The sequence below is a fragment of the Thalassophryne amazonica genome, chromosome 2 (genome assembly GCF_902500255.1).
Source record: "Thalassophryne amazonica chromosome 2, fThaAma1.1, whole genome shotgun sequence".
In the NCBI taxonomy this organism is placed as follows: Eukaryota; Metazoa; Chordata; class Actinopteri; order Batrachoidiformes; family Batrachoididae; genus Thalassophryne; species Thalassophryne amazonica.
This window is the reverse complement of record NC_047104.1, coordinates 26,115,829-26,140,440: the sequence shown is the minus strand read 5'-3', so window position 1 is coordinate 26,140,440 and position 24,612 is coordinate 26,115,829. Positions and strand designations below refer to the sequence as shown.

Here is a 24,612-nt window from a genome sequence, read left to right as displayed (position 1 = left end):
TCGGTCAAACCACATCTAAGCTGTGTTTTTACACGAGAAAAAAATAAAATGCAGTAAACTGCACATTTGTGTCTTTTTTTTCATGAAAATAACTTATTAAAGATCACATTATAACACTTTAGTCAGGCCTTTAAAGTACTTTTGTGGACTCTTGCTGTAATATGTTGTCAGTGGTTGAGATAGTTGCTGTAGGCATCTAAAAATGCTCATAATCGGGTTAAACCTGATGGAAATCTCTCTGTGGTGTTTTGCTGATGTATGTATGTGCAAAATAAAACAAAACACTACTCCAGGTATGTTTTGACGAGAATATGACATCATAACTTTATTACAAACTCAAACGTTGATGTTGCGTGACAAAGGCCTTTTAATAATAACTCACTTCAAGAAATAATGGCAAAACTCACATGTAAGTAAAAAAAAAATACAAACAAACAACAAAGATTAATCGATTACTAAAATAATTGTTAGTTGCAGCACGAGTTTGTTTTACGAGTGAGAGCATTTTACCAATTAAATGTGAATACGCCAGTTTTGAGTTTCTCAGTGCACATGCGTAATTTTGTATTTTATTGACTGTACAGCCAGCAACACAGCACTCATTTGGTGCATTCACCAGATTAGAACAGATCAAAATACTACAGAAGACAAAGAATTTTTACTCAACAGTTTGAAGTGAGTTTTCTTTGTTTCAGAGGACTTTATACCCATTAAAATTCACACGACGGTCCCGCATCACCACAGCGTTCACTTTGGAAATGATCTGGTCATTTCAGCATGTTGATGGCCGACCGGCGCTTGGCTCGCTCTCCACCGTTGTGCGGACGTCTTTAAACTGGTTGTACTGCTCCTTAATCTGTGTGATGCCCATAGGATCGTCACCGAAAGCCATCTGAATCTTCCAAATGGTTTCCAACTGACTGTCGCCCAGTTTCTGGCAAAATTTGATGCAGTAGCGATGCTGCATTCGTTCCGCCATTTTCCTTGCAATGAAAATCCGACGAGAGCACAACACGTCCTCACACAAAGGCTGCTTACCAGCAAATGACGCAATCAACAGGCATGAAAAAATTCACGCATGCGCACGAAGGTTCAAGGGAGGCTCATGCAAGCACACGTGATTCATATCCATCAGGTTTTTGCAAAAAATAAAAAGGTCGGATACTTTTCTAACAGATCTCGTATATTAGACTAATTATTAATGTAATACATATATGTTTGGAATTTGAAAATAAGTTCAAAAGTTATAAGTTAAAGGTTAAAGTTATGTGTTAAAAGTTGAAATGAACCAAATACGTTAATTTTACTATATTCAAATTTTATATTATATTCAACTTTTAACACTTGAACTATTGAAGTCACTTGCTTTAAGGTGTCACATTTCTGCTTTGTCTGTGTCACTTTGTTTATTTTGGCATTTCTTTCCTGTGTTTGTTTTGTGGTTTTCTTCTTGTGTTTCTCATCACTTTAATTATTTCCTCATGCATTGAAGCTTCTGTGTCCATCTCTCCTGTGCCAGATTGTCTTGTGTGTCACGAGAAGCTTTTCTTTGCATTTTCTGGTTGTTGTCTTTGAGAATACTCCCTTGAGCTTCGTGCGACTATTTTGCGGACCTTCTTCAGAGTGTTGCCCATCAGAGATTTGGTCATTACGTGAACTGATTATTCTGCATTTTTTGACTCAGTCAGGTTTTACTGTGACAATACATCAGTACCAGAAACAGCTTTAATTTTAAGGATATTCACGGCATTTATGCATTTTGAGGCTGTTATTGCTGCACAGCAGTTTTGATAAGTTTTGATTTTCTCCAACATATCAAATAATTTAAGGTGCAGAAGTTTCATCAAGGTTCTTTAGATTAGTACATACAGCTGGAGTTTTTCTCTACTTCTAAAAAAAATTAAATAACTCCTGTCTTGTTTGAAGTTCCTGATGATCTCATCACATTCTCTTCTCTTCACTTCACTTCACTTCACTTCACTTCACTTCACTTCACTTCACTTCACTGTGAATCCACACAGACACCAAGAAGGAAGTCTGATGACAGCTCAGTCCGCAGTTTTGCTGTAATTCTCTGAACTTTGTACAACTCCAATTTGGAAAAAGTTGGGATGATGTGGAAAACGTGAATTAATTCAATGATGTTTCTGGAAAAGAATGTGTCTTGAAGTCAGCATATGTTGCTCTAAAATATCAAATTCCTTTTTTTCCTATTAATGCTGCCATCACAGAAGTTTAAATTACATTTGCCAAGTGCACTGACATAACCCTGTATTATGACAGACCCCGGCTTTATGACTTTTTGTTGATGACACTCTGGATGAGCCTTTTCATCTTTGGAGCAGAGGACACAGCATTTACAGTAGTGTTCAGAATAATAATAGTGCTATGTGACTAAAAAGATTAATCCAGGTTTTGAGTTCATTTCTTATTGTTACATGGGAAACAAGGTACCAGTAGATTCAGTAGATTCTCACAAATCCAACAAGACCAAGCATTCATGATATGCACACTCTTAAGGCTATGAAATTGGGCTATTAGTAAAAAAAAAGTAGAAAAGGGGGTGTTCACAATAATAGTAGCATCTGCTGTTGACGCTACAAACTTAAAACTATTATGTTCAAACTGCTTTTTTTAGCAATCCTGTGAATCACTAATCTAGTATTTAGTTGTATAACCACAGTTTTTCATGATTTCTTCACATCTGCGAGGCATTAATTTTGTTGGTTTGGAACCAAGATTTTGCTCATTTACTATTGTGCTTGGGGTCATTGTCTTGTTTAAACACCCATTTCAAGGGCATGTCCTCTTCAGCATAAGGCAACATGACCTCTTCAAGTATTTTGACATATCCAAACTGATCCATGATACCTGGTATGCGATATATAGGCCCAACACCATAGTAGGAGAAACATGCCCATATCATGATGCTTGCACCACCATGCTTCACTGTCTTCACTGTGAACTGTGGCTTGAATTCAGAGTTTGGGGGTCATCTCACAAACTGTCTGCGGCCCTTCAGGCCAGCTGATGTGTTCTTTGGCAAATTGTAACCTCTTCTGCACATCTTTTATTTAACAGAGGGACTTTGCGGGGGATTCTTGCAAATAAATTAGCTTCACACAGGCGTTTTCTAACTGTCACAGCACTTACAGGTAACTCCAGACTGTCTTTGATCATCCTGGAGCTGATCAATGGGTGAGCCTTGCCATTCTGGTTATTCTTCGATCCATTTTGATGGTTGTTTTTCGTTTTCTCCCACGCATCTGTTTTTTTTTTTTTTTTTTGTCCATTTTAAAGCATTGGAGATCATTGTAGATGAACAGCCTATAATTTTTTGCACCTGCATATAAGTTTTCCCCTCTCCAATCAACTTTTTAATCAAACTACACTGTTCTTCTGAACAATGTCTTGAACGTCCCATTTTCCTCAGGCTTTCAAAGAGAAAAGCATGTTCAACAGGTGCTGGCTTCATCCTTAAATAGGGGACACCTGATTCACACCTGTGTGTTCCACAAAATTGATGAACTCATTGACTGAATGCCACACTACTATTATTGTGAACACCCCCTTTCTACTTTTTCTACTTTTTAGTAATAGCCCAATTTCATAGCCTTAAGAGTGTGCATATCATGAATGCTTGGTCTTGTTGGATTTGTGAGAATCTACTGGTACCTTGTTTCCCATGTAACAATAAGAAATTAACTCAAAACCTGGATTAATCTTTTTAGTCACATAGCACTACTATTATTCTGAACACTACTGTACTTCTTCCAAAGATAATCTGGAGTACTGATTCATCCAACCACCAGAATGCACATTTCCACTGTGTAACTGTCCAGCCCTATGCTCAGTGGTGAGTACAGCTAACCAAAAAGTTAGCTTCAATAACTGCTAATCAGCTAACTGAAAAGTTATCTTTTATAACGCTAAACCACCCAAAAAATTATTGGAAGCTACAGCTAACCAATAACTTTCAGTATTGCTTGCAGTACACTCTCAGCTACTAACAAGCCAATTTTGAGTTTAAACACCGCCAGTGCTTCTGATAGAATCTATGGCGATCACAAACCCAAACACAGCCACTGACTCAGTGCTTCTGTCTTTGTGCATCCTGCCCACTGCTGTAGGGAAGCATTATTTACCTTGACAACATACAGTGGTCCAGCTGTGAAGCAAAAATCTTGAAAAGGAAAGCAGGTTTGACGTATGGTTTTGATTTATAAATCAAATTAATCCAGATAGAATAACTACATTAATATCAACTCTGTGAATTGTGCAAAGTAAAAATATAACACATATCTTTCATTTTAAAATGCACTAATTCTGAAGATTTGAACACACACAGATGCCCAAAGGTATTATGAGTAAGTTGTGATTCAACAACCGTGTGATATAAGCAGGAGCCAGTAGATGGCAGTGTTCTATGCATATTGACCCCAGTTATATCACACGGTTGTCAACCTGAAACAGAATTTAACAGACTTTTTGGTTTTGCAAATGCCTTTTTTTTTACAAATGAAAAAAATGACATAATTTACAAACCCATTTATTTGTAAACACCAACACACATATGTTACATTAACTTGTGTTGGTTTTCACATAGAATGAATTATTCAACCAATCAGTGTGAGCAGAGGCTGAGTTTACCCATAATCCCTTTGGGCATCTGTGTGTGTTAATGTTCAAATCTTCAGAATTAGTGCGTTATTTTAAAATTAAAAGATATGTAGCATATTTTCACTTTGTGCATTTTAAGAGTTGTCATTGATGTAGTTATTCTATCTGGATTAAAACATAAGACAAACCTGCTTTCCTTTTCAAGACGTCTGCCTGGACTGCTGTATGCTGTGAAGGGTAATGACTTCCTTCCTTGTGGCAGCCTGGTGGCCAGGCTCTTTCTGCTGGGTAAGAGTTGAGCTCAGCTTCTCTCAGCTGCCTCACTGCTGCAAAATACATAAAAGACAGGAGCCAACAGGGTTTTAAATGTTTTTCATCATTACTAACTATGTAAAAATAAACATTTGTGGTCTAAAAGTTATCGGAACTAAATTTATCGGAAGTTAATTGGTCCGCTAATGGTTTTTGAAGCTGAAAAGCTACTCTGCTAACAAAAAAGTTAGCTTCAATAACTAGCGAATTACCAGAACTGTGCCCACCGCTGCCTGTGCTCAAATGCCTCTGAGCACAGAAACGTTGGAGAAGCTTAACATGAGGCTGTGAATGTAACTCCATACTGTAGTGCTTGACAAATGTTTGTAACAGTAAATCCTTGTCCATGTGGTTATATCAGCTATTGATGAGTGTCAGTTCTTTGTTTACAAGTGTTCAGTTTCAGCTTGCATCCTTGACCTTTACGCAGTGAAATTCCTCTAGATTCCTTGAACTGCTGAATGATATTTTGCACTAGAGAGGAAGAAATATACAAATCCCTTCCAGTCTTTCTTTGAAAAATGTTGTTTTCAAAGATTTCTAAAATTTTCTCAGCCATTTGTAGATAAACTGGAGATCCTCTGCCTATCTTTGCTTCTGAAAGACCCAGCCTTTTCTGGATACTACTTTTGCACCAAATCCAATCATGATGACAATTACTTATTTGAAATAACATCATTAAATTTTATTTAATCTCATTTCATTTCCTAAATTGCTGCCATTCCAACTTTTGGAATATGCATGCCTTAAATACAGGAATGGATGTACATTAACAAAAAAATTAAGTAGAACACACAAAATATAAAATATGAAATAGAAGTCAAAGTAAATGCAAGAATCACTGTTCTGTTTTTTTTTTTTTCTCCCATTTTCCATATCATCCTAACTTGTTCTCATTTGGGGTTGTATGCTTTCCCTCACAGACATATAGACTTACTCCAGAACTCTGAGGCACTTGCCCTCACCTGGGTTTGCACAATATCTAGAACTTACTCCTTTTTCTCCTGTACTCATCTGCTAAATGTGACCAACAAGCTCAAAGATTAGCTACATTAGCTTAGATCCTGCAGGAAAGTATGACATTACTTACAACAAGACCTGTCATTGCAGGAACAAGTTCCCCAAAAATGAACTTCATGCATTTTTAAATAATTTGCAGACACACTGTATGAGGGCATTTCCCCCTGGTCATTTCCTCCTTTGGCATGTCCCCCCAGGTCATTCCCCCCCGAGCCCTTTTCCCCCTGGTCTTTTCCACCCCCTGTCTCCCCCCAATTCTTTTCCCCCTAGGTCATTTCCCTCTGGCCTTTTTCCCCTCCGGCCATTGGTACACAAGGCTAAGCAGCGTACCAATGATCCCCCAACCACTACCCCAGCATGTTGGAGACCTTCAGTTTCCTCCACATTACAGGCAGACCAGCGCCGGCCAGTAGTTTCTTCTTCATGACAGATGGTCCATGGCTACTGGTATTTTCTGCCAAAGCAGATTTACATATCCTTGAACCAGTTAATCCTTGGTTCGTGGATGAAACTTTCAAAACTGTCAGAATTATTTTTTCAAATCTCCACAATCCACACTTTGATTAATGACCAGGTTATCCCTTGCATTTATGCTCTGCTTCTGAACAAACAGGAAATAACTTATAATTCCCTATTCACAGCACTGAAGCAGGCAGAGACTAACTTAAATCCAGTCACCATCTTGCTGGATTTTGAGCAGACAGCCTTCAGTGCAGTCCACGCCATCTTCCCAGAACCAGAATCGCAAGGGTGCCTTTACCATTTGGCCCAGTGTGTGTATCATCACGTGCAGGTGGAAGGGCTCCAGGAGAGATGCTGCTGACCCCAAGCTCTCTGTGGTCAATTCATTTGGGGTGGGTCAGGATGGACTGCTTGAGGAGCTCCAGCCTGTTGTTGATTACTTTGAGGACACCTTCATCGTGTGCCCAAGTAGGAGAAACCACAGGCATCCAATTTTTGACCTTACTATCTGGAAAGTATCAGGCAGAATACAGAAAGGGCTGCCATGCGCAATCAACGGCGTAGAAGGCTGATAATGTGGGCTGTCATCACCCGAACATCTGGGTATTCTTGGATATATTAAAGAAGGAACAAGCAATGAACAGAGTTGTTGTCCAGCAGTTGTGAGCCGGCGAGCCTGCCCCAACACAACACCAAGTGTACCGGGACACCACCCGCAGAATTCAAACCATTGTGGCTGACTACCAAGAGAGAGATTGCCCCTCCGCAGTATTGGCCACAATTTGCAGCTATAACCAAGGTCCTAAAAAAATTAATATTTTGCATGTTTGAAAACAACATTTAACATGGTAAATTATCTAATAATTATGTCAATGTTTCATGCTTGTTTTGTAAATATTTAGTTGTTACAAATAAAGTCCCAATAAAACATGAATATGTTTTGTTTATATTTGCTATCATATGTACAGTGTTAAAGGGAAATACAATATAGTGCAAAAGAAAACATGCACAGGATGCACAGAGGTGCGGAGTGGGGTGGAGAAAAGGCTGGGGACATTACTGAGGAAGAAATGGCCTAGAACCTACTGATGCACTCCATCAGCGGTTCTACTGAAGCATCCGTTACTAAAGCACTGGCTGTATTGGCATCATAGATATTTTGTTGAGGATTATCAGGGTCACCTCCCTTGGCACAGTCTGACATTAGACAACAAAAGCACTAAAACAACTTGCGTTTGCTCAGCAAGCAAAGTCTGAAGTCTGGCTGTATTTTCTAAGGACAGGAGAAGTTTGTCATAAAATGAAAATAAGTTTTGTTTTTGTTTTTCTGGATTGAATATTGATATGTGCCTTAACAACCTGGTCTCACGGCAAGTTGTGATTCAGCAGCATGAAATATACATTAATCTATTGGTTCGTGATATTGTGATGAAAAGCGCCTCATTTTCGTCACAGCAGCACAAATTCATTCTAATTCATTCCGTGATGGCTTCACGAAATTAAAAGTGAAGTGGGGGGGTCAGGGTGGTTAGGGTTAGGGTGGGGGAAAAGAATAAGATTGGGTTATGGTTAAGGTTAGGGTTGGGCGTAGGAGTAGGGTTAGGAATAGTGAAGTAAAAAAAAAACCCTGTCATGAAAATTTGACTCATTTCGTCACGGGAGCATGAAAAAAAAAAAACTTGAGACTGGGCTGGCTTTAGATATGGTGATTGATTTAATGAGCAATTCCATCTTAAAGGGTAAAGATACTGAAAACAGACCATTAGAAGTGCGCACACTTTAGCCTCTGAACACAGACCTTTAGATGTGTGCACACTTTAGTGTCTAGTTACAGACCTTTTGATGCGTGCACACTTTAGGATCTGGCTACAGATCTTTACGGCCCCTTCACACATAGTACGAATAAGTACAAATCAGGGCGACACGGCGGAACAGTTCATATGTGCGAATCATGAAAACATAGAGTCGACGGGCAGGCATGCACGATCTTGGTGCGACTCTGTCGTGCACGCGACAGTGTCGTGAATGTGATGGTGTCATGCGAGCAGGAACACAGTGCAAGCAGCTGTGCCACATCGCACCGCTGTGGGGGGAAATAAAATAAAAACCAGCTGTATAATTAGTGAATATCACTGGCTTGAAATAAATAATAAATAAAAGCGGAGGCAATACAGAACCCCGCGGTTAAATAACCATGATTAATTAAAAATAAATGCTACTCACGGGATTCAAATCCATAAGCTCTGATTACCAGAAGAAAACTTTACCACTGTGCTACAATCACTGTCTTTTAACAGGAGCGTGAAATGGCTAAAATCAACAAGCATTTCAGTTCAATTCAATTCAATTTATTCAGCTTATATAGTGCCAAATCACAACAGAGTTGCCTCAAGGTGCTTCACACAAAACAATTCAAAAAACAAAATAAAATAAATTAAAAAATTAAAAAAGCACAATAAAAGAATAAAAAAGTAAAAAGCATAGTAATACAATTTCCATAGCAGATAAACATATTTTTTTTAAAAAAAGAGAAAAAAAAACGCTATGATAACTGACCAAACGGCATTTGTTATGGTGTAATTCTGCTGATACGTGACAGAAAGTGGCGTATTTGTTGCACTGTTGGCTTGTCCTGTGGCGTGCAGCTCACAGCCCTCACGGCCCGACACGCGTGTCCTGTCAGAAAGACGTGACATTCAGTTAACCTGCTGTGTGTCCATATGAACTCACGGTCCGTTTCTCCAGCCCATCGCAAAGGGTCCAAATCACCAGGGGTAGCCTGTCAATGTGAGCACTGTGCACGCTCACCAGCCTGTTGCATAAGCAAGCATACACACACGCATATCCATCAAAACACAGGATGTGTTCTGCAGCTGTGATGTCCAGGACAAGAGATGTCTCAACAGCTTTTGGCAGCCAGCCGCGTCCCCTGTCCTGTCAGCGCACAGACCAAGATGTCTGGTCTGTGATCAGATGAGAGGTGCCTCACCTGCGCGCGGGGGGGGGGGGGGGGGGGGGGGGGGACACAAGCACACATGTGTTGTGTCTGGCACGTCACATTTGCACTTGGCAACTCCACAGTTGTGGGGGTACTTAGACAAATTTCACATCCAGCACAACAATGATTGTCTGCTGACTGTGTTTGTGCTAATAGTGTGAATGGCCACACATTTTCTCAGTGCCAAATGAGTGGTGTTAGATGTGCATGCGTGTCACCTGGAATTTGGCTGACACCTGCCGCAAGAGGGTTTGAGAGGTTCTCACAGCGCACACTCTGTCTTTTAGCCGCTGGTTTGCGCAGATAGTTGTAGCAACAGGTGTACGTGGCGTTTGAAGCAGCTACGATTTTACAAGTATTGCATATGATTCCTGCTTCACGTGCACTTCATGCGCAATTCGACCACATTCATACTATGTGTGAAGAGGCTCTTAGATGCATGCACACTTTAGCTTCTGGACACAGACCTTTAGATGTGTGCACACTTTAAGGCCCCTTCACACATAACACAAATAAGGCCAAATGGCGCACGAAGGAGGATTCGAATGGAACTCATGAAAAATCGGCACCGCACTCGAACACCTCATACAGCAGTCGGCACAACCATTCGCTCACAGCACGTGCACTCCACATTCGTGTTGCGCTCATGCTGGAAACCCAATCCAATGGCGGCCAAGATGACATCATACTGCCATCTAACTGTGATCACAACATTCATACAGCATGTCGTACACAGGCTGCTAGCACAGCAAATCTATGGAATCACCCAAAACAAATTGTAATGGTAATGAGCCGTATACCAAATGAAAGCTCTCAGTCTTCTCTATAAAATATCAATAATCTACCAAAATCTAATTAGTGGACCACATTTTTCTAGAGGGGGGAAAGATTTTGCCTTACGGATACCTAGAATGAGAGCTATATTCGTCTTGACCGTAATATAAATGTTTAACATGAAGAAAAAAAACTTAAGATTTTATAAAAAACATGATAGGTCACTAAAATGAATTATAATTAATTAATTAATAATAGGACCTAATTTCAGATGGAAAGGAGGGGGGGGTAGTTAAATGTTGGTTAAGTTCTGGAAATAGTTTGAACTTAAAAATAAGCTTAATACCAGAGCATGGTATCTAAATGACTTGACCTCAGCCTTGACATGTTTCCAGGGATTCTTTGCAAGTTTTACAAGTCTACAGCCTTAAGATTGCTCCCAGAATGCAGAATTATTGACAGTAAGTTATTTCACATTATCTTCATGATATTATTAAATAGTAACTGTTTCAAAAGGAATTGTTGACTCACAGGTGTGGTAATACCCCTGTAAACATTTATAACTGAACAGAATGTTGCTGTGTGCCACAAAGCCCTACTTTAACTCATTTACAGCTGTTAGTTTTCCTCCATGTCTTTTGTATTGTAATTCCAGGTGACGAGTCAAGATGGACTCCACGTGCTCCTCCACGTCGAAAGGAGTCAGTTGAGGTGGCTCGGGCATCTTTTCCGGATTCCCCCTGGACGCCTTGCTGGAGAGGTGTTCCGGGCACGTCCCACTGGGAGGAGGCCCCGGGGAAGACCCAGGACACGCTGGAGGGACTATATCTCTCGGCTGGCTTGGGAACGCCTTGGGGTTCCCCCGGAGGAGCTGGAGGAGGCGTGTGTGGATCGGGAGGTCTGGGCGGCTTTGCTTGAGCTGCTGCCCCCGTGACCCGACTCCGGATAAAGCGGAAGAAAATGGATGGATGGATGGATGGAGTCAAGATGGACACGAGTGTATTCTGCAACCAGTCACTTGCTGATGGGTAACCACCAGTGGCTTTGCACCAAAAAGGATGTGATGGCATCAAAAAAGCCAGCAAGACTCGACAGAGTGACTTACAAACAGTTGTTGGCCAGACTGTCCATGTGAAGTGTAGAAGTGACTACACAAATCCTCGGATGACTGAATCTTACCGAAAGCATACTGCAAAAGAAATTGAAGATGGCAGACACTTCTGGCATTCCTATGGTCAGTTTAACCATAAGACAGACTGTATCTTCTGTGGCTACCCAGACCCATATGACGGAAAGAGATTGGAGTTCAAGTTGACCCCAGCAAGACGTTTTGAGCTGAAAGACACTGTCCTGCAATCATGTGAAAGATATCACAATGACTGGGTTAATACAGCGAAGCCACGCATGCTGTTTGTGTGTGATCTTCCAGCGACAGATGTCGTTTATCATAAACAGTGTATGGTCAGTTTTACCACTGGCCAGCAGATTCCACGAGTAATAGCCTGTAGAGAGTCAGATGATTCAAGGACACCAAAATATCCTAGACTTAGCAGCAGACCAAAAGATGAAGTGAGAACTGAAGCATTTCTTCAAGTGACAAAATATCTAGAAGAGAATGATAATGAACAAATTACAGTTAATGACCTTATTGATCACATGTCATTCATTGCTGGTGAAAGCTGTGACCCATACAGCTTCCCATACATGAAACACCAACTGCTCAAACACTTTGGGAAAAAAAAAAATAATAGCAGAAATAAATGGGAGGCCAAATGTTGTTACATTCTGCAGCACAGCTTCCAGGATTCTTCATGACTTTCATTCACAAGAACACACAGATCCAGATAAGGAGAAAGCTCAAATTATCACGACAGCAGCACAGCTGATCAAGAGTGACATCAAGGCCATCAAACAGTCCAATGACACCTATCCCTCAAATGCTGCAATGGCATCAACTGAAGCTGCCTTGGAATGCATCTGTGAGTCTCTGAAGACATTTCTAAATGGTATGTTTACTGGCAAAGATGTGCACATCAAGCTAGCCTCCCTAGGACTGGCAATAATGCAGGCAGCTCGACCCAGAGTTCCCCAAGCCCCATTGCAAATTGGTCTTGGAGTACAAATGTACCATCACTTCCAATCCAGGTTTCTGATTGATGCTCTATATCGTCACGGCTTCTGCAGCCCCTACCATGAAGTGAAGAAGTTTGAGCGATGTGCCTCCATGGCTGAATATGACATTCCACAAGGTTCTAGTTTTCTGCAGTATGCTGCTGATAGTGTTGACCATAACATCAGGACACTGGATGGCAAGGGCACCTTTCACGGCATAGGCATCATCGCAGCTCTGACAACAGGCATCAAAATGGAGCAAATCATCAGGAAACAAATGTCACAGCAGATGACATAGCTGCTGTTGGTCACATCAATATCAGCAGCTTCACAGCAGACATGGATATCTCATCATCAATGCAATATGAACATCTGTCTGATCCAATCACACAATATTCCAACCCAGCCATAGACTTGCTGTGGAAGATTTCACCAGTACTGTCAGTGGATAGGCCTCTTTGGTCTGGTTTCATGCAAATGGTTCATCAAGGCAATCGTCCTCAAACATCATCAGTTATGTTCCTGCCAATGATCGACCTTGATCCAAATGATCCAAATTGCATTTACTCAACTCTCAACTATCTGTCTAATAATGCCAGCAAGTACCCCAGATCTAGTCATTGAGCAGTGTCTCATTAGGAGCATAAAGATGACAGGTGGCTTGACCAGAGGCACAGGTTTTTCTGAGACCCAGCGCCTTGTGTGGGTGTTGTCCATGCCAGCCTGTGCAGAAGTAAACAGCTCCATGCAGCAACTCACCCAAGTGAAATACACCACAAGTGAGCAGCACAAAGAGGCCACTGGTTCAAGAGTAGCAAGGGATGCAAAAGACACACATCAAGTGCTGCACTATCTGCCTGAAAGAAGTCCATTCACAGGGGACACATCTCTCAGGAACATCTCAACAGGAGTAATAGCACCACCAACTGTTAACATACAGAAATCTAAGAGCATTGGGGAGAATATCCTGGCCTCTATGGAGGGGAAAACAGTTGGGACATACACATTTAGGAAGAAAGATCAAGCCATCACCATGGACACAAAGTCAGCCACTGTGGTCCAAGATGAGGATGTGCATATAGATCCACAGCTTCTGTTTCAGAGGCTTGTGATGGTTGGTACAAAGAATGAAGAACTACAGAATGTCTTTGACCATGAACTGTGTCATTACCCCCCAGCTCTGTTTGAGTAAGTTTATGCACTCCGCCCTACCACAAAGTCAAGCTTAGTAGATGTTCTATGGTGCTCAGATGCAGAGAAACTTCCTGGACCATTGACAGAAGTTCAGTATGTCATAGATGGTGGAGCTTTAATTCATCGAATACCTTGAACAAGAGGATCAATATACGACCAGATCTTGGAACAGTACATTGCATATGTCAGCAGGAAATATGGAAAGGTGATAGTTGTGTTTGATGGATATAGTGATGCACCAAGCACCAAGGACTGTGCACATATGAGAAGGTCAGGAGGCAAAATTGGTGTGCCAGTGCACTTCTCTAACAAGAAGAACAAACAGAGATTCATTGCCTTGTTGTCTCAGAGGTTGGAACAAGCAGGTTGCGAGATACACCAGGCAAGAGGAGATGCTGACATCCTCACTGTGCAAACAACATTGGCATCGGCAACTAAGCAAAATACCGTTCTGGTTGGGAATGATACAGATTTGCTTGTCCTACTTATCCATCATGCAAAGAACATCAGGCATGACCTCTTCTTCAGATGTGAACCCAAACATGCAAGTGGAAAGGGAAGCAAATGCTGGGACATCTGTGCAATGTCAGCTCTTCTTGAAAGTGTTGTCACGGACAATATCCTGTTCCTCCATGCCATTCTAGGGTGTGATACCACCGCCGGAGTCTACGGTTTGGGGAAGAAACTATCACTTGCAAAGATCAAATGTGACAGCCAGTTTCAAGATCAGGCCAAGGTTTTCATGAGTAAAGGGGAAAACAATGTTGACATTATCTCTGCAGGTGAAGCCACCCTAGTTTGCCTGTATTATGGTAAGCCTGATCAGGGAATAGACATTCTCAGGTATAAGAAATTCTGTGTGAAAGCGGCTACAACCACAGTAACGGTGCAACCTGGTGCACTGCCTCCTACATTAGCATCACTGAAATACCACAGCCTGAGAGTATATCACCAGATCCAGGAATGTCTAGGTATTGAAATGGCTCCTGCGGACTGGGGCTGGAAAGTTTGTGCAGGGACGTTACTGCCCATCATGACTGATCTGCAACCTGCTCTTCAGAAACTCCTGGAAGTTATTCGTTGTGGTTGCAAGTCTGGCTGCAATACCCTACGCTGTTTGTGTCAAAAGCATGGGATGTCCTGTTCTACTGCTTGTTCAGAGTGTAGAGGTGTGTGTGCTAATACAGCAAATGACTTTGACGTTGACTCTAATGGGGATGACTGATACAACTCTACCTTTGAAATTCAGATAAATATGTCATAGTACCTAAGAACACTGCATAGATGACTGCACATACAGATGAAACTTTTCTGATGTAAAAGCTTAAATTCATTAAAACTCTCTTGAATAATGTGAAATTGTTACGCACTGTCAAGGCGAGGTACAAACAGGGTGGACACAAATGCAAACTCACAGCAGGTGCGGTTTGAATTAGGTTTAATCGTTGAAACAGGCAGGGGTTCGGTTCACAGAAGGTCCAGCAGCAGAGCAAAGTTACAGACGGACGTGAGGCTGAGGCTTGGTCGAAAAAACAGGCTGAGGTCACAATACACGGCGTGATGGCAAAGGCTGAGACAAAATCGTGATCACGGACAAAACAAGGTCAAATACCGGCAGGCTGAATTCAGGGCAAAACAAGGCAAGATCGTAAGTGCTGGAAAGTGAAATCATTCAACAATCGAGCGAGGGACTGTGAGACTGTGAGGGCTTAAATAACTGGTGATGTAATTAGTGGAACAAGACACAGGTGTCAGTGAAGGTTCTGGAAGGGGGCATGACCAGGGAAGACAAAGGTAAGTGCAAGAGAGTGAAGGCAGGAAAACTAAGTGGAGTGATGAAAGTAACAAAGACACGTGAGCAAGTGCAAGAGTGGGAGTGAGTAAAAATACAAAGCAGACAGAAACAAAGTGTGAGACAAAAACACAATGGGTGGTGCAGTGATATAGAGTGGGAACATATTTGGGCGGGTGTGAAGGAAACATAGAACAATGAACAGAGCTAAAACAGAAACATATATAAACCAGACATGACAGAACTAAGAAGATGGCAGTAAACAAAGAAATCAATTATCTTAAAACTATAACCAGAGTGAGATGGACCAAAATATAAAAGTGAATGCAATAAACAATGGTGAGATGACAGCATAAACTAAGACTAAATAATGAACAGAACGACAACAGCCAGTGACTATAAGAAATAAATAAAAGGACTTAACAGATAAATAATAAATGGAACATAATCAGAGATAAATAATGACCAATACCTGTGACAAAAGCAAAATACCAAAAATGTGATAAACCAAACTGTAGACCAAAGCAGAAATGAACAGAAACAAACTAGGACTGAAGTGACTAAGTGAACATGAATGACAAATACCAGGATAACAGAAACAAAACTAATGATAACATAAACCTGACGAGACACACACCTAAGGCAGAGAATACAGATGAGGACACAAGGAGGACTAATAACAGATGGCCCTAAAGGGCCAGATCCTGACATGCACAAATACTAAATGACACAGCTAATGTGACAGGTTTCACAACAGTAATGATGTTAAAGCATTTTGCATTTCATTGTATTCTTTGGAAAAACATTTTGCAGTTCCTTTTTGAGTATCTATATGTTACTTTCACACTTATGTATAAGTACTATATGTATATGATATATACATTTGTCCTGTTTGAATATTGATCACATATTTTATGTCCATTATGTCTCATTTTAGTACTTAGTGTGTGCCGTGTAAGATTCTTCAGTCTGTGTTTGTAATCAGATATTGATGTGTCATACCTTGGAAATATAAAACATTATCTGTTCTCATGTTGTTCAATGTTATTTTACAAAATATATCATCAAATCCCACATAGCTAACACTTATTGGCATTAAATTAATGTTTATTAAGGCAATATCACAGAAATTGCCAGGCATCTGTATACGCAAAGCTGAAATTGTTTCCCCCCTCTAAAAAATGGTGGTCCACTAATTAGATTTTGGTAGATTTTTGCTCACTGAGAGCTTTCATTTGGTATATGGCAAATTACTATTGCAATTTGTTTTGGGTGACCCCCCATACAGCACAGATTTGTCGAGGGGCTGCACGAAATGATCAGCCATGTCGTACCCTGGCCAAATGTCATAATGGAGACAGCCTTCACTTCAGCGGCTGACTGAGGGAATGGAGGAATTACAGGCAGCAGTGTGCTAAGCCACTACAACATAAATAAAAATAAAAACCCTACCCTGATCGCAACATCCACACGGTCCGTCCATCATGTGGGCATTAGCTGACAGCCAGGACACATACGTGCACCAGTGTGCATAGTGACAGTGAGCCCATTCATGTGAGTGTTTTGCTGTACGAGACAGGGGGGCGTGTCGCTCAGATCATGTCAGCACAGGCAGGACCCCCAAAGCTGTCATGATCATGGCTCACACACCCCACCCGAGGTGATCAGATTATGTCGCACCTGACTGTTGTTATACGCATGTGTGATGTCCATATTAACATGATCACACACGATCACATCCACTACAGTTATGTGTTCAGGGTACCGTGGTTGACATGTAATAATGTCATGGGTTGGATGTAATTTGAAATCAAGCAGGGAGGGAGCCGACCACAGGCCATGGTAATTGACTGCGTTCCTGCAGCTGTTTGCGCTGCTCCACATCACAGCTGACCTCCGCGTCAGTGCAATGCAATGGTGGGGAACCACCCATGTGCAAGGCACGATGGCGTATGCATGTGTGCAAATGATAACGACATGGGGAAAATTAAAAACAAAAGAAATCACCTTTGGATCGCCCCCAGCCACATCTCAGCATGCACAGCGATGACCATGCAGCCATGCTGGGCTATCTGAAATTATTTGTGTGATCTTTGTGATCAGCCAGCTGGCAAGGCTAATGTCACATCCACCACATAAGTTATAGTCCACATAACACGGTGTCCTTCGGCATGCTGCATGCCAAGTGACCAGAGATAGCTGGACATGTGGACCTTCTGTGTGAGCAGCCGCTGTCACCTCCGTGTGGCTGGCTGATATGATTAGGGAGGGGTGTTATTTCATTTCATTAAATTTGGAAATCTATAAATGTTTGCATGGAATATGGAAATATACACAGAATAGACCATAGCAGGATAAATTTTGGGTCATTTGGTTCCAAAAACCCATATGGACGGAGCCAGTGAAGATACCGGGTTCAAAAATCGCCAAAAATATCGCCGAAAATGTCATATCTTGAGAACCGCTGCACGTAGAGACTTGAAATTTGGCTCCAAATGTTGCTTGACCCCAAGTTTATGTTCAACTTCTATAGTAACAATAAGCCTATCTGGTGTTTTTTAAGAGTAATTGACCACAAACCTAATTTCAGTACATATGTTACGATCAATTGTAACAAACAAAATCTATGTAGTTTTTATTTCAGAAACATCAGTTGAGTATAATCATCACATGTAAAGAATGACATGGCCACAATGAACTAATTATAAGCAAAAGAGTGGTTTTCTTACTTCAACAGCACGTATACAAGGTCTGTCAATAAAGTAATGGTCCGTTTTATTTTTTTCAAAAACTATATAGATTTGAATCATGTGCGATTACATCAGCCAACCTTGAACCCTCGTGCGCATGCGTGAGTTTTTCCATGCCTGTCGGTTGCGTCATTCGCCTGTGGGCAGGCTTTGAGTGAGGAGTGGTCCAGCCCTCTCTTCTTTTTTTCATTGTTCAGGAATGGCTCAGAGACTGGCGCTTTGCTTTATCAAAATTTTTTCAGAAACTGTGAGGCACATCGAAGTAGACACCATTCGAGAAATTCAGACGGTTTTCAATGAAAATTTTAACGGCTGATGAGAGCTTATGGAGTGTTACTGTCGTTTTAAGGACTCCCCATGGAGCCGCAGGGCGTGCCGCGCTCCGAGCCGCCGTCGCTAGCCTGCGGTGCCACAGCAAAACAAAGCCACGTGATGAGCGGCTGGGTGCCGACGCGCGAATCCGTCCGCACGTCTTTCATTACAAAATCTCCTTTAACAGTGGAATGTCCAAATAAACTGCTGATCCCGAGCTCTTCTGAGACTTCTGGGTCAACAGAGGCTTAAATTTGGAAGTTTTCAGCTCGAAACAGGCAGACGACATAGGTTGGGGCGCGGCGCGCCCTGCGGCTCCGTGGGGAGTCCTTAAAGCGACAGTAACACTCCATAATCTCTCATCAGCCGTTAAAATTTTCACCGAAAACCAGCTGAATTTCTCGAATGGTGTCCACTCGGATGTGCCTCACAGTTTTTGAAAAAATTTTGATCAAGCAAAGTGGCAGTCTCTGAGCCATTCCTGAGCAATGAAAAAAAATTCGAGAGGGGTGGACCAGTGCTCACTCAAAACCTGCCCACAGGCGAATGACGCAACCGACAGGCGTGGAAAAACTCACGCATGCGCACGAGGGTTCAAGGTTGGCTGATGTAATCGCATGTGATTCAAATCCATATAGTTTTTGAAAAAAAAATAAAAAGGACCGTTACTTTATTGACAGACCTCATATAAGACACATGCGTTACTTGAAATTTTCAAACGCTCCGTCCATATGGGTTTTTGGAACCAAATGACCCAAAATTTATCCTGCTATGGTTTATTCCATGTATATTTCCATATTCCATGCAAACATTTATAGAGTTACAAATTTTTTGAAATAACACCCCTCCCTAATATGATGTGAGTGCATGGATGCCTCACGTCCGTGTGGTCAGAGCTGCACCAGGCAGGTGGCCCGTAGCAGCCGCGAACTCCACTTGCCTGACCTCTGGTCACTGCATGCATGAGGGAGAGAGGGGATGTTTTTATTTCATATCATTCATGTCATTCCATTAATTCATTGTTTATGTCAAGGGGCATAGTTCATGAACAAAAAGGAACAGAAGGATGATAAATCTTGGATTCTCTGCGTCTTATAACATGAAATAAATGTTTTAATAGACAAAAAGAACTTTGTTTCCTCAAGTCCAACATAGACACTGACCCAGCGTCAGGTCATGAAGCATCAATTAAACATCATTACATTAACATGATTGCCTTACATTTAAACGGTACATTTATTGTTCTTATAATGTTCTGTAGTCTCTCTTTATTTTGTCCTCACATATTTTCTTCAATTTATGAACATTTGTACATTTAATTGCTTCCACTGCTGTGACAGCGCGATGTGGTATCACACATCTCACTGTGGTCACACTGTGTTCATGCGCGTGCACACTATCATGCACAAAATTGCCGTATGGCATCTATACACGGCTGTCTGACCATCTGTCCCTCCCGACTGCGGTTGGAATTTTTCGGGTTTCGCCCATTCTGCCTGTTTCAGCCTGATTCTGCCCGATTTGCCCAACTTCGTGTTATGCGTGAAGGAGCCTTAAGGGATGTTTGGTCTTAAATCAGTTTCTCAGATTTTTCTACTTGTGAGTCTGGATGCCAAGTGCACTCTGTCCGACCACATCATTGCTGAATGGAGTCTTAAGTCAAATCTGTTTCCACTTTTAACTGTGTTATATTATGGAAGTTTCTGAGACTAGATCTATTACTTCTGTGTCATTTTAAAACTCCCCACAAGAGTGTTGCTGAACATATTCCCATATCTATAGGACACTATAGAGAACAGAATGTACCAAAGGCCAATGTCCCTCTGTGTATCTGAAGCTGAAATGGAGGTGCTGTTTACTCAGACAAACCAACAAAATCATTGTGGAGGTATTAATTAAAAAAAAAAAAAAATCTGCAGCTGCATCTACATCAAACTCTCATCAGCCTTTACCTGACCAAACGTCAAAAAAAAAAGAAAAAAAGAATGAAAATTAGACATCCTGTGGAGAGACAAAAAATTTACAAAAAGAAAAAAAATCTGGTTGTTGGAAGTTTGGCTCCACAAACCACCTGCTGACCTTAGAATAAAAAAGTTTCTTCAGGAGTAAACATCACGTGTTCACTGACTTTGAGATGAGACATGAGAAGTTGGGTCCATCACATTAAATGGCACTAACCAGGCTTTTGGACTCCACATCACCCTGCTACATAATATGTGGACTGACGTGGAATGAGAAACTCGAGTCAAACTGACCTGAGGAACTTGTTGAGGTCTCCATGCTTCATGTACTCGAACACCATGATGAGCGGGTCTCCATCAACACACACGCCATAGAACTTAACGATGTGGTCATGCTGCAGGTTGGTCAGAAGCTCCGCCTCTCTCTGGAAGTCCTTTCTTGCAGATAGATTTGGATCCTTCAGTGTCTGCAGAAAACAAAGCCATGTGCACGTCATGGAAATCTGACACTTCCTCAAGATTTCTTATTGTTCTGAGTGATAATTAAATCAAATTTTACAAATGCTATTGAAACCAAAGACACAGACCAGGGGCCTCATGTACAAAGGCTACGTACGCGCAGAAATGTGTACATCTGTTTCCATGCTAATGTTCATATATGTATCAAAAGTGAATTGGCCATGGAAATGTGCAGTTGTGCCACACAAAAATCCTGGCTGGCACACGCATGTGTCTACAGCTATTGTTCCACTGTCGACATGTCGAGGTGATACTGAAAACATGAAGTCATCAGAGTGATGTGCACACCAGCAACACACTTATGAACAATTAACACACCCACATGTTGCAGTTATATGGGTGGATATAAAAGCATGTGCAAAGTGATGAGGAAAATCACACTAACAATGGCTGCATTAATGTTGTTAGAGAGCCGTGCAAATGGCGCAATCCGAGGTGAGCGTGTATTTAGGGAACACAAGGATTTACTTGCAAATGACAATAATTGGCTCATAAGCCGATTCTGATTACAAAGGCCACTGTTATTGGAGTTGCACGCAGAACTGCAGTCAGCCCAAAGTGCAATATCGTGAGGAGCCAGGGGTTGTCTGTGCCCACACAGGTGCTCATCATGCTGGGTGTCCTGGCAACAGGGGTAGGGTTAGCGTGAGCTGGCTGATCATTCAGGAGTGTGGCAGTCAACCTTGTGCAAAGCCATGCCAGCTGTGTGGAATGCAATCATCCGAATGTCATCCTGGTACATCACATTCCAACACTAAAGCACAATTTGCAGTGAGAGCCAGTTTCCCGAATGTAATCAGAGCTATTGACTGCACACATATTGCTATAAAGGTGCCATCACATGATGAATTTGTTGTTGTTAATAAGGAATATTTTCATTTCATTAATGTTCAAATCACATGTGATGCGCAAATGCATTGGGTTGGGAACAGGCTAGTGGCTGGCATGATAGACAATGAGTGGCTGCTTAGTGAGAAAATAGTTTATTTATGTAATTGTTCTGAACAAAAACCAGCGTGGACACATTTGGGCATGTGTTAATTTAAATGTTTTTTGTTTTTATTAATGTGTTTTCTTTTTCTTGATGGTGAAACGAGAGCTGCAGAGTTTCTTAACAACCCTCTGATTGTCTCCGTGTTCAGTATTTGTCAGTAAACACGTGTAAAGTTGTCAGTGTGTCACACACTGTCAGCCGCGGCACACCTCATTTTTTTAACTTTAGTGTGTGCACTGCTCTGAGCCCATAGAGCGTGGCTGATTACTTGTCCATCTTGTAACATACACTTTAACCATTTCCATACCAGGTTAATTATGGTATGGAAATGGTGGTTATGTTTGGGGGGATTTGTGGATTTTCATGGTATTCATTTTTTGGTTTTTCTTTATGTCTAGGTTTTGGTCTGCTTTGTGTTTGTCAGACTACACACTCTTGTCTGGTGTTTGGGGTTGGGTGTATCTTGTACCTTTTGTTGCCACGCTGTTTTCCTAGTTGTTCTCCCACACATGTATCTCATTTTCCCTAAACACTCCTGTTATTTAAACCCTCTGTTTTCCCCTATGCCTTTGCAGGTCGTTGTTCCTCGTGTCTTCGTTCCAGCCTTGTACCACAGTTCTTGCTGTTGATTTTTTGCCTTGCCATGTACTGAACCTGTTGTCTGTTCTTGACCTTGACTTTGCCTTATGTTTTGGATACCATTGCTGATTTTGGCTTGACTACCTATGTACTGACCTTTGACTGGCTGTTCAGTAAAGCCATTTTACACAATCAGCTTCTGAGTGAGTCTTGCATTTGTGTCCAGCCTTTTTGGGTCCAGATTCTTGACAGAACAAACTGGTCAAATATGGACACACTGGACTCTTCCCAAGTCCACCTAATGCTACGTGTTCCAGGACAGAAGCTTGAGCAACAGGATGAGCAGTCGTCTCTGAGTGCCAGTATGAGTGAACTTGTTAAGCATCAAGACCAGCTCATGTCATCTTTGGACTCTCAGGTCGGTCTCCTCTTGGAGAAGTTTTACAGGAACATGTCCACTGCAGCAACACCAGGGGCATCAGCTGTGAGCTCGTACCAAAACAGAGACTCAGATTTTGTAGTCAGCTCTCCCGCCTGGAGCACTTCTACGGGGAATCTGGGCATGTTAAACCTTTTCTTACTCAATGCGCATTGCATTTTGAGCTCCAGGCTTCAGCTTTTTCTTCAGATCATTCCAAGATTGCTTTTATAATCTCCCACCTGTCTGGCTGTGTCACAGCATGGGCCATGGTTGAGTGGGGATGTCAGTCCGACACATGCTCATCTCTGTGCAGTTTCACCAAGTTGCTCAAGCAGGTATTCTAGCGTACGTCTCAGGGCAGGGGGCTGCAAGGTCATTGTTAACTTTAAGACAAGTTTCATGACAGGTGGCTGATTATGCTGTTGATTTCCGGACCCTCACTGCAAAACGTGAGTGGAACACGATGGCAATAACTGATCTTTTTTTTTCAAGGACTTTCATGTCATATCAAGGACCAAGTCGCAGCGGTCAAACTGCGTGAAGATTTCACTGATTGCCTTGTTCTTAAAAAATATGAACCAGCACACTTTGTCTCCACTACTCAGTCATCCTCTCACTTCCTAAGATTTTATTAAATAATTTGATTAGATATACTGCCATCTCTCCTAGACATTTCCATGCCTCCACTGGAATATCATCTGGACCAACTGCTTTTCCACTCTCCATCCTCTTCATACCTGCCCTCACTTCATCCTTACTAATCTTTTGCACTTCCTGATTTACTCCCACCACATCATCCAGCCTTTTCTCTCTCTCATTTTGCTTATTCATCAGCTTCTCAAAATATTTTCTCCACCTTCTCAAGACACTCTCCTCATTTGTTAGCACATTGTCATCTGCATTTTGTACCACCCTAACCTGCTGCACATCGTTTCCAGCTCTGTCCCTTTGTCTAGCCCAGGGGTCCAATGAAAGGCTCATTAAAAGTCTGCTAACGAGTCTTTCATTGGATTCAGGTGTGTTGGAGCAGGGAGACAACTAAGAGTGTCAGGAAGGTGGCTCTCGAGGACCGAACTTGGCCACCCCTGGTCTAGCCAATTGGTACAAGTCCTTTTCTCCTTCCTTATAATTCAACTTCTTGTACAGCTGGCAATATGCCTTTTCCTTAGCTTTAGCCACTTATCTTTTCACCTTACGCCATATGTCATTATAATTTTTAATTAATTTAATTTATTTTCATTTATACAGCTCCAAATCACAACAAAAGCTGCCTCAAGCCTCAAAGCACTTCACACAAGTATGGTCTAACCTTACAAGGAGTAACCTTGTACTCCTGTGTACTTTCTTCATTTCTCTGACTATCCCAATTCTTTGGCAACAAAGAATTGGGATAGTCAGAGATTTTCTCCTTATGCTTTCCTGGACATCTTTGTTCCACCACAAAGTCTCCTTGTCTTCCTTCCATTGTCCACATGTCACACCCAGTATGTTCCTAGCTGTCTCCCTCACCACATCTGGAGTACTGTTCCAGTTGTCCAAAATTGCTCTCACCTGCTCACTGAATTTCCCACAACAGTTCCTCCTTCAGCTTCCACCATTTGATCCTTTGTTGAGCTCTCACTCTCTTATTCTTCTTTACCTCTGAAGTCATCCTACAAACCACCATACTATGCTGTCTAGTTATACTCTCTTCTGCCACCACCATACAGTCTCCATTTTCCTTCAGCTTGCATCTCCTACAAAGAATGTAGTCCACCTGTGTGCACCTTTGTCCTCTGTTATGTAACCCTGT

The 24,612-nt window shown here is 41.7% G+C and overlaps 1 protein-coding gene across 1 annotated transcript in view; it reads right to left on the bottom strand.

Annotated features, from left to right (window-relative positions):
* ntrk3b (neurotrophic tyrosine kinase, receptor, type 3b) overlaps window positions 1-24,612 on the bottom strand; it is a 618,832-nt gene that overhangs the window by 62,833 nt on the left and 531,387 nt on the right. The window contains exon 13 of the mRNA XM_034184491.1: window positions 20,602-20,774. Coding sequence (XP_034040382.1) covers window positions 20,602-20,774 — 173 coding nt within the window. The remainder of the gene's footprint in view (window positions 1-20,601; window positions 20,775-24,612) is intronic.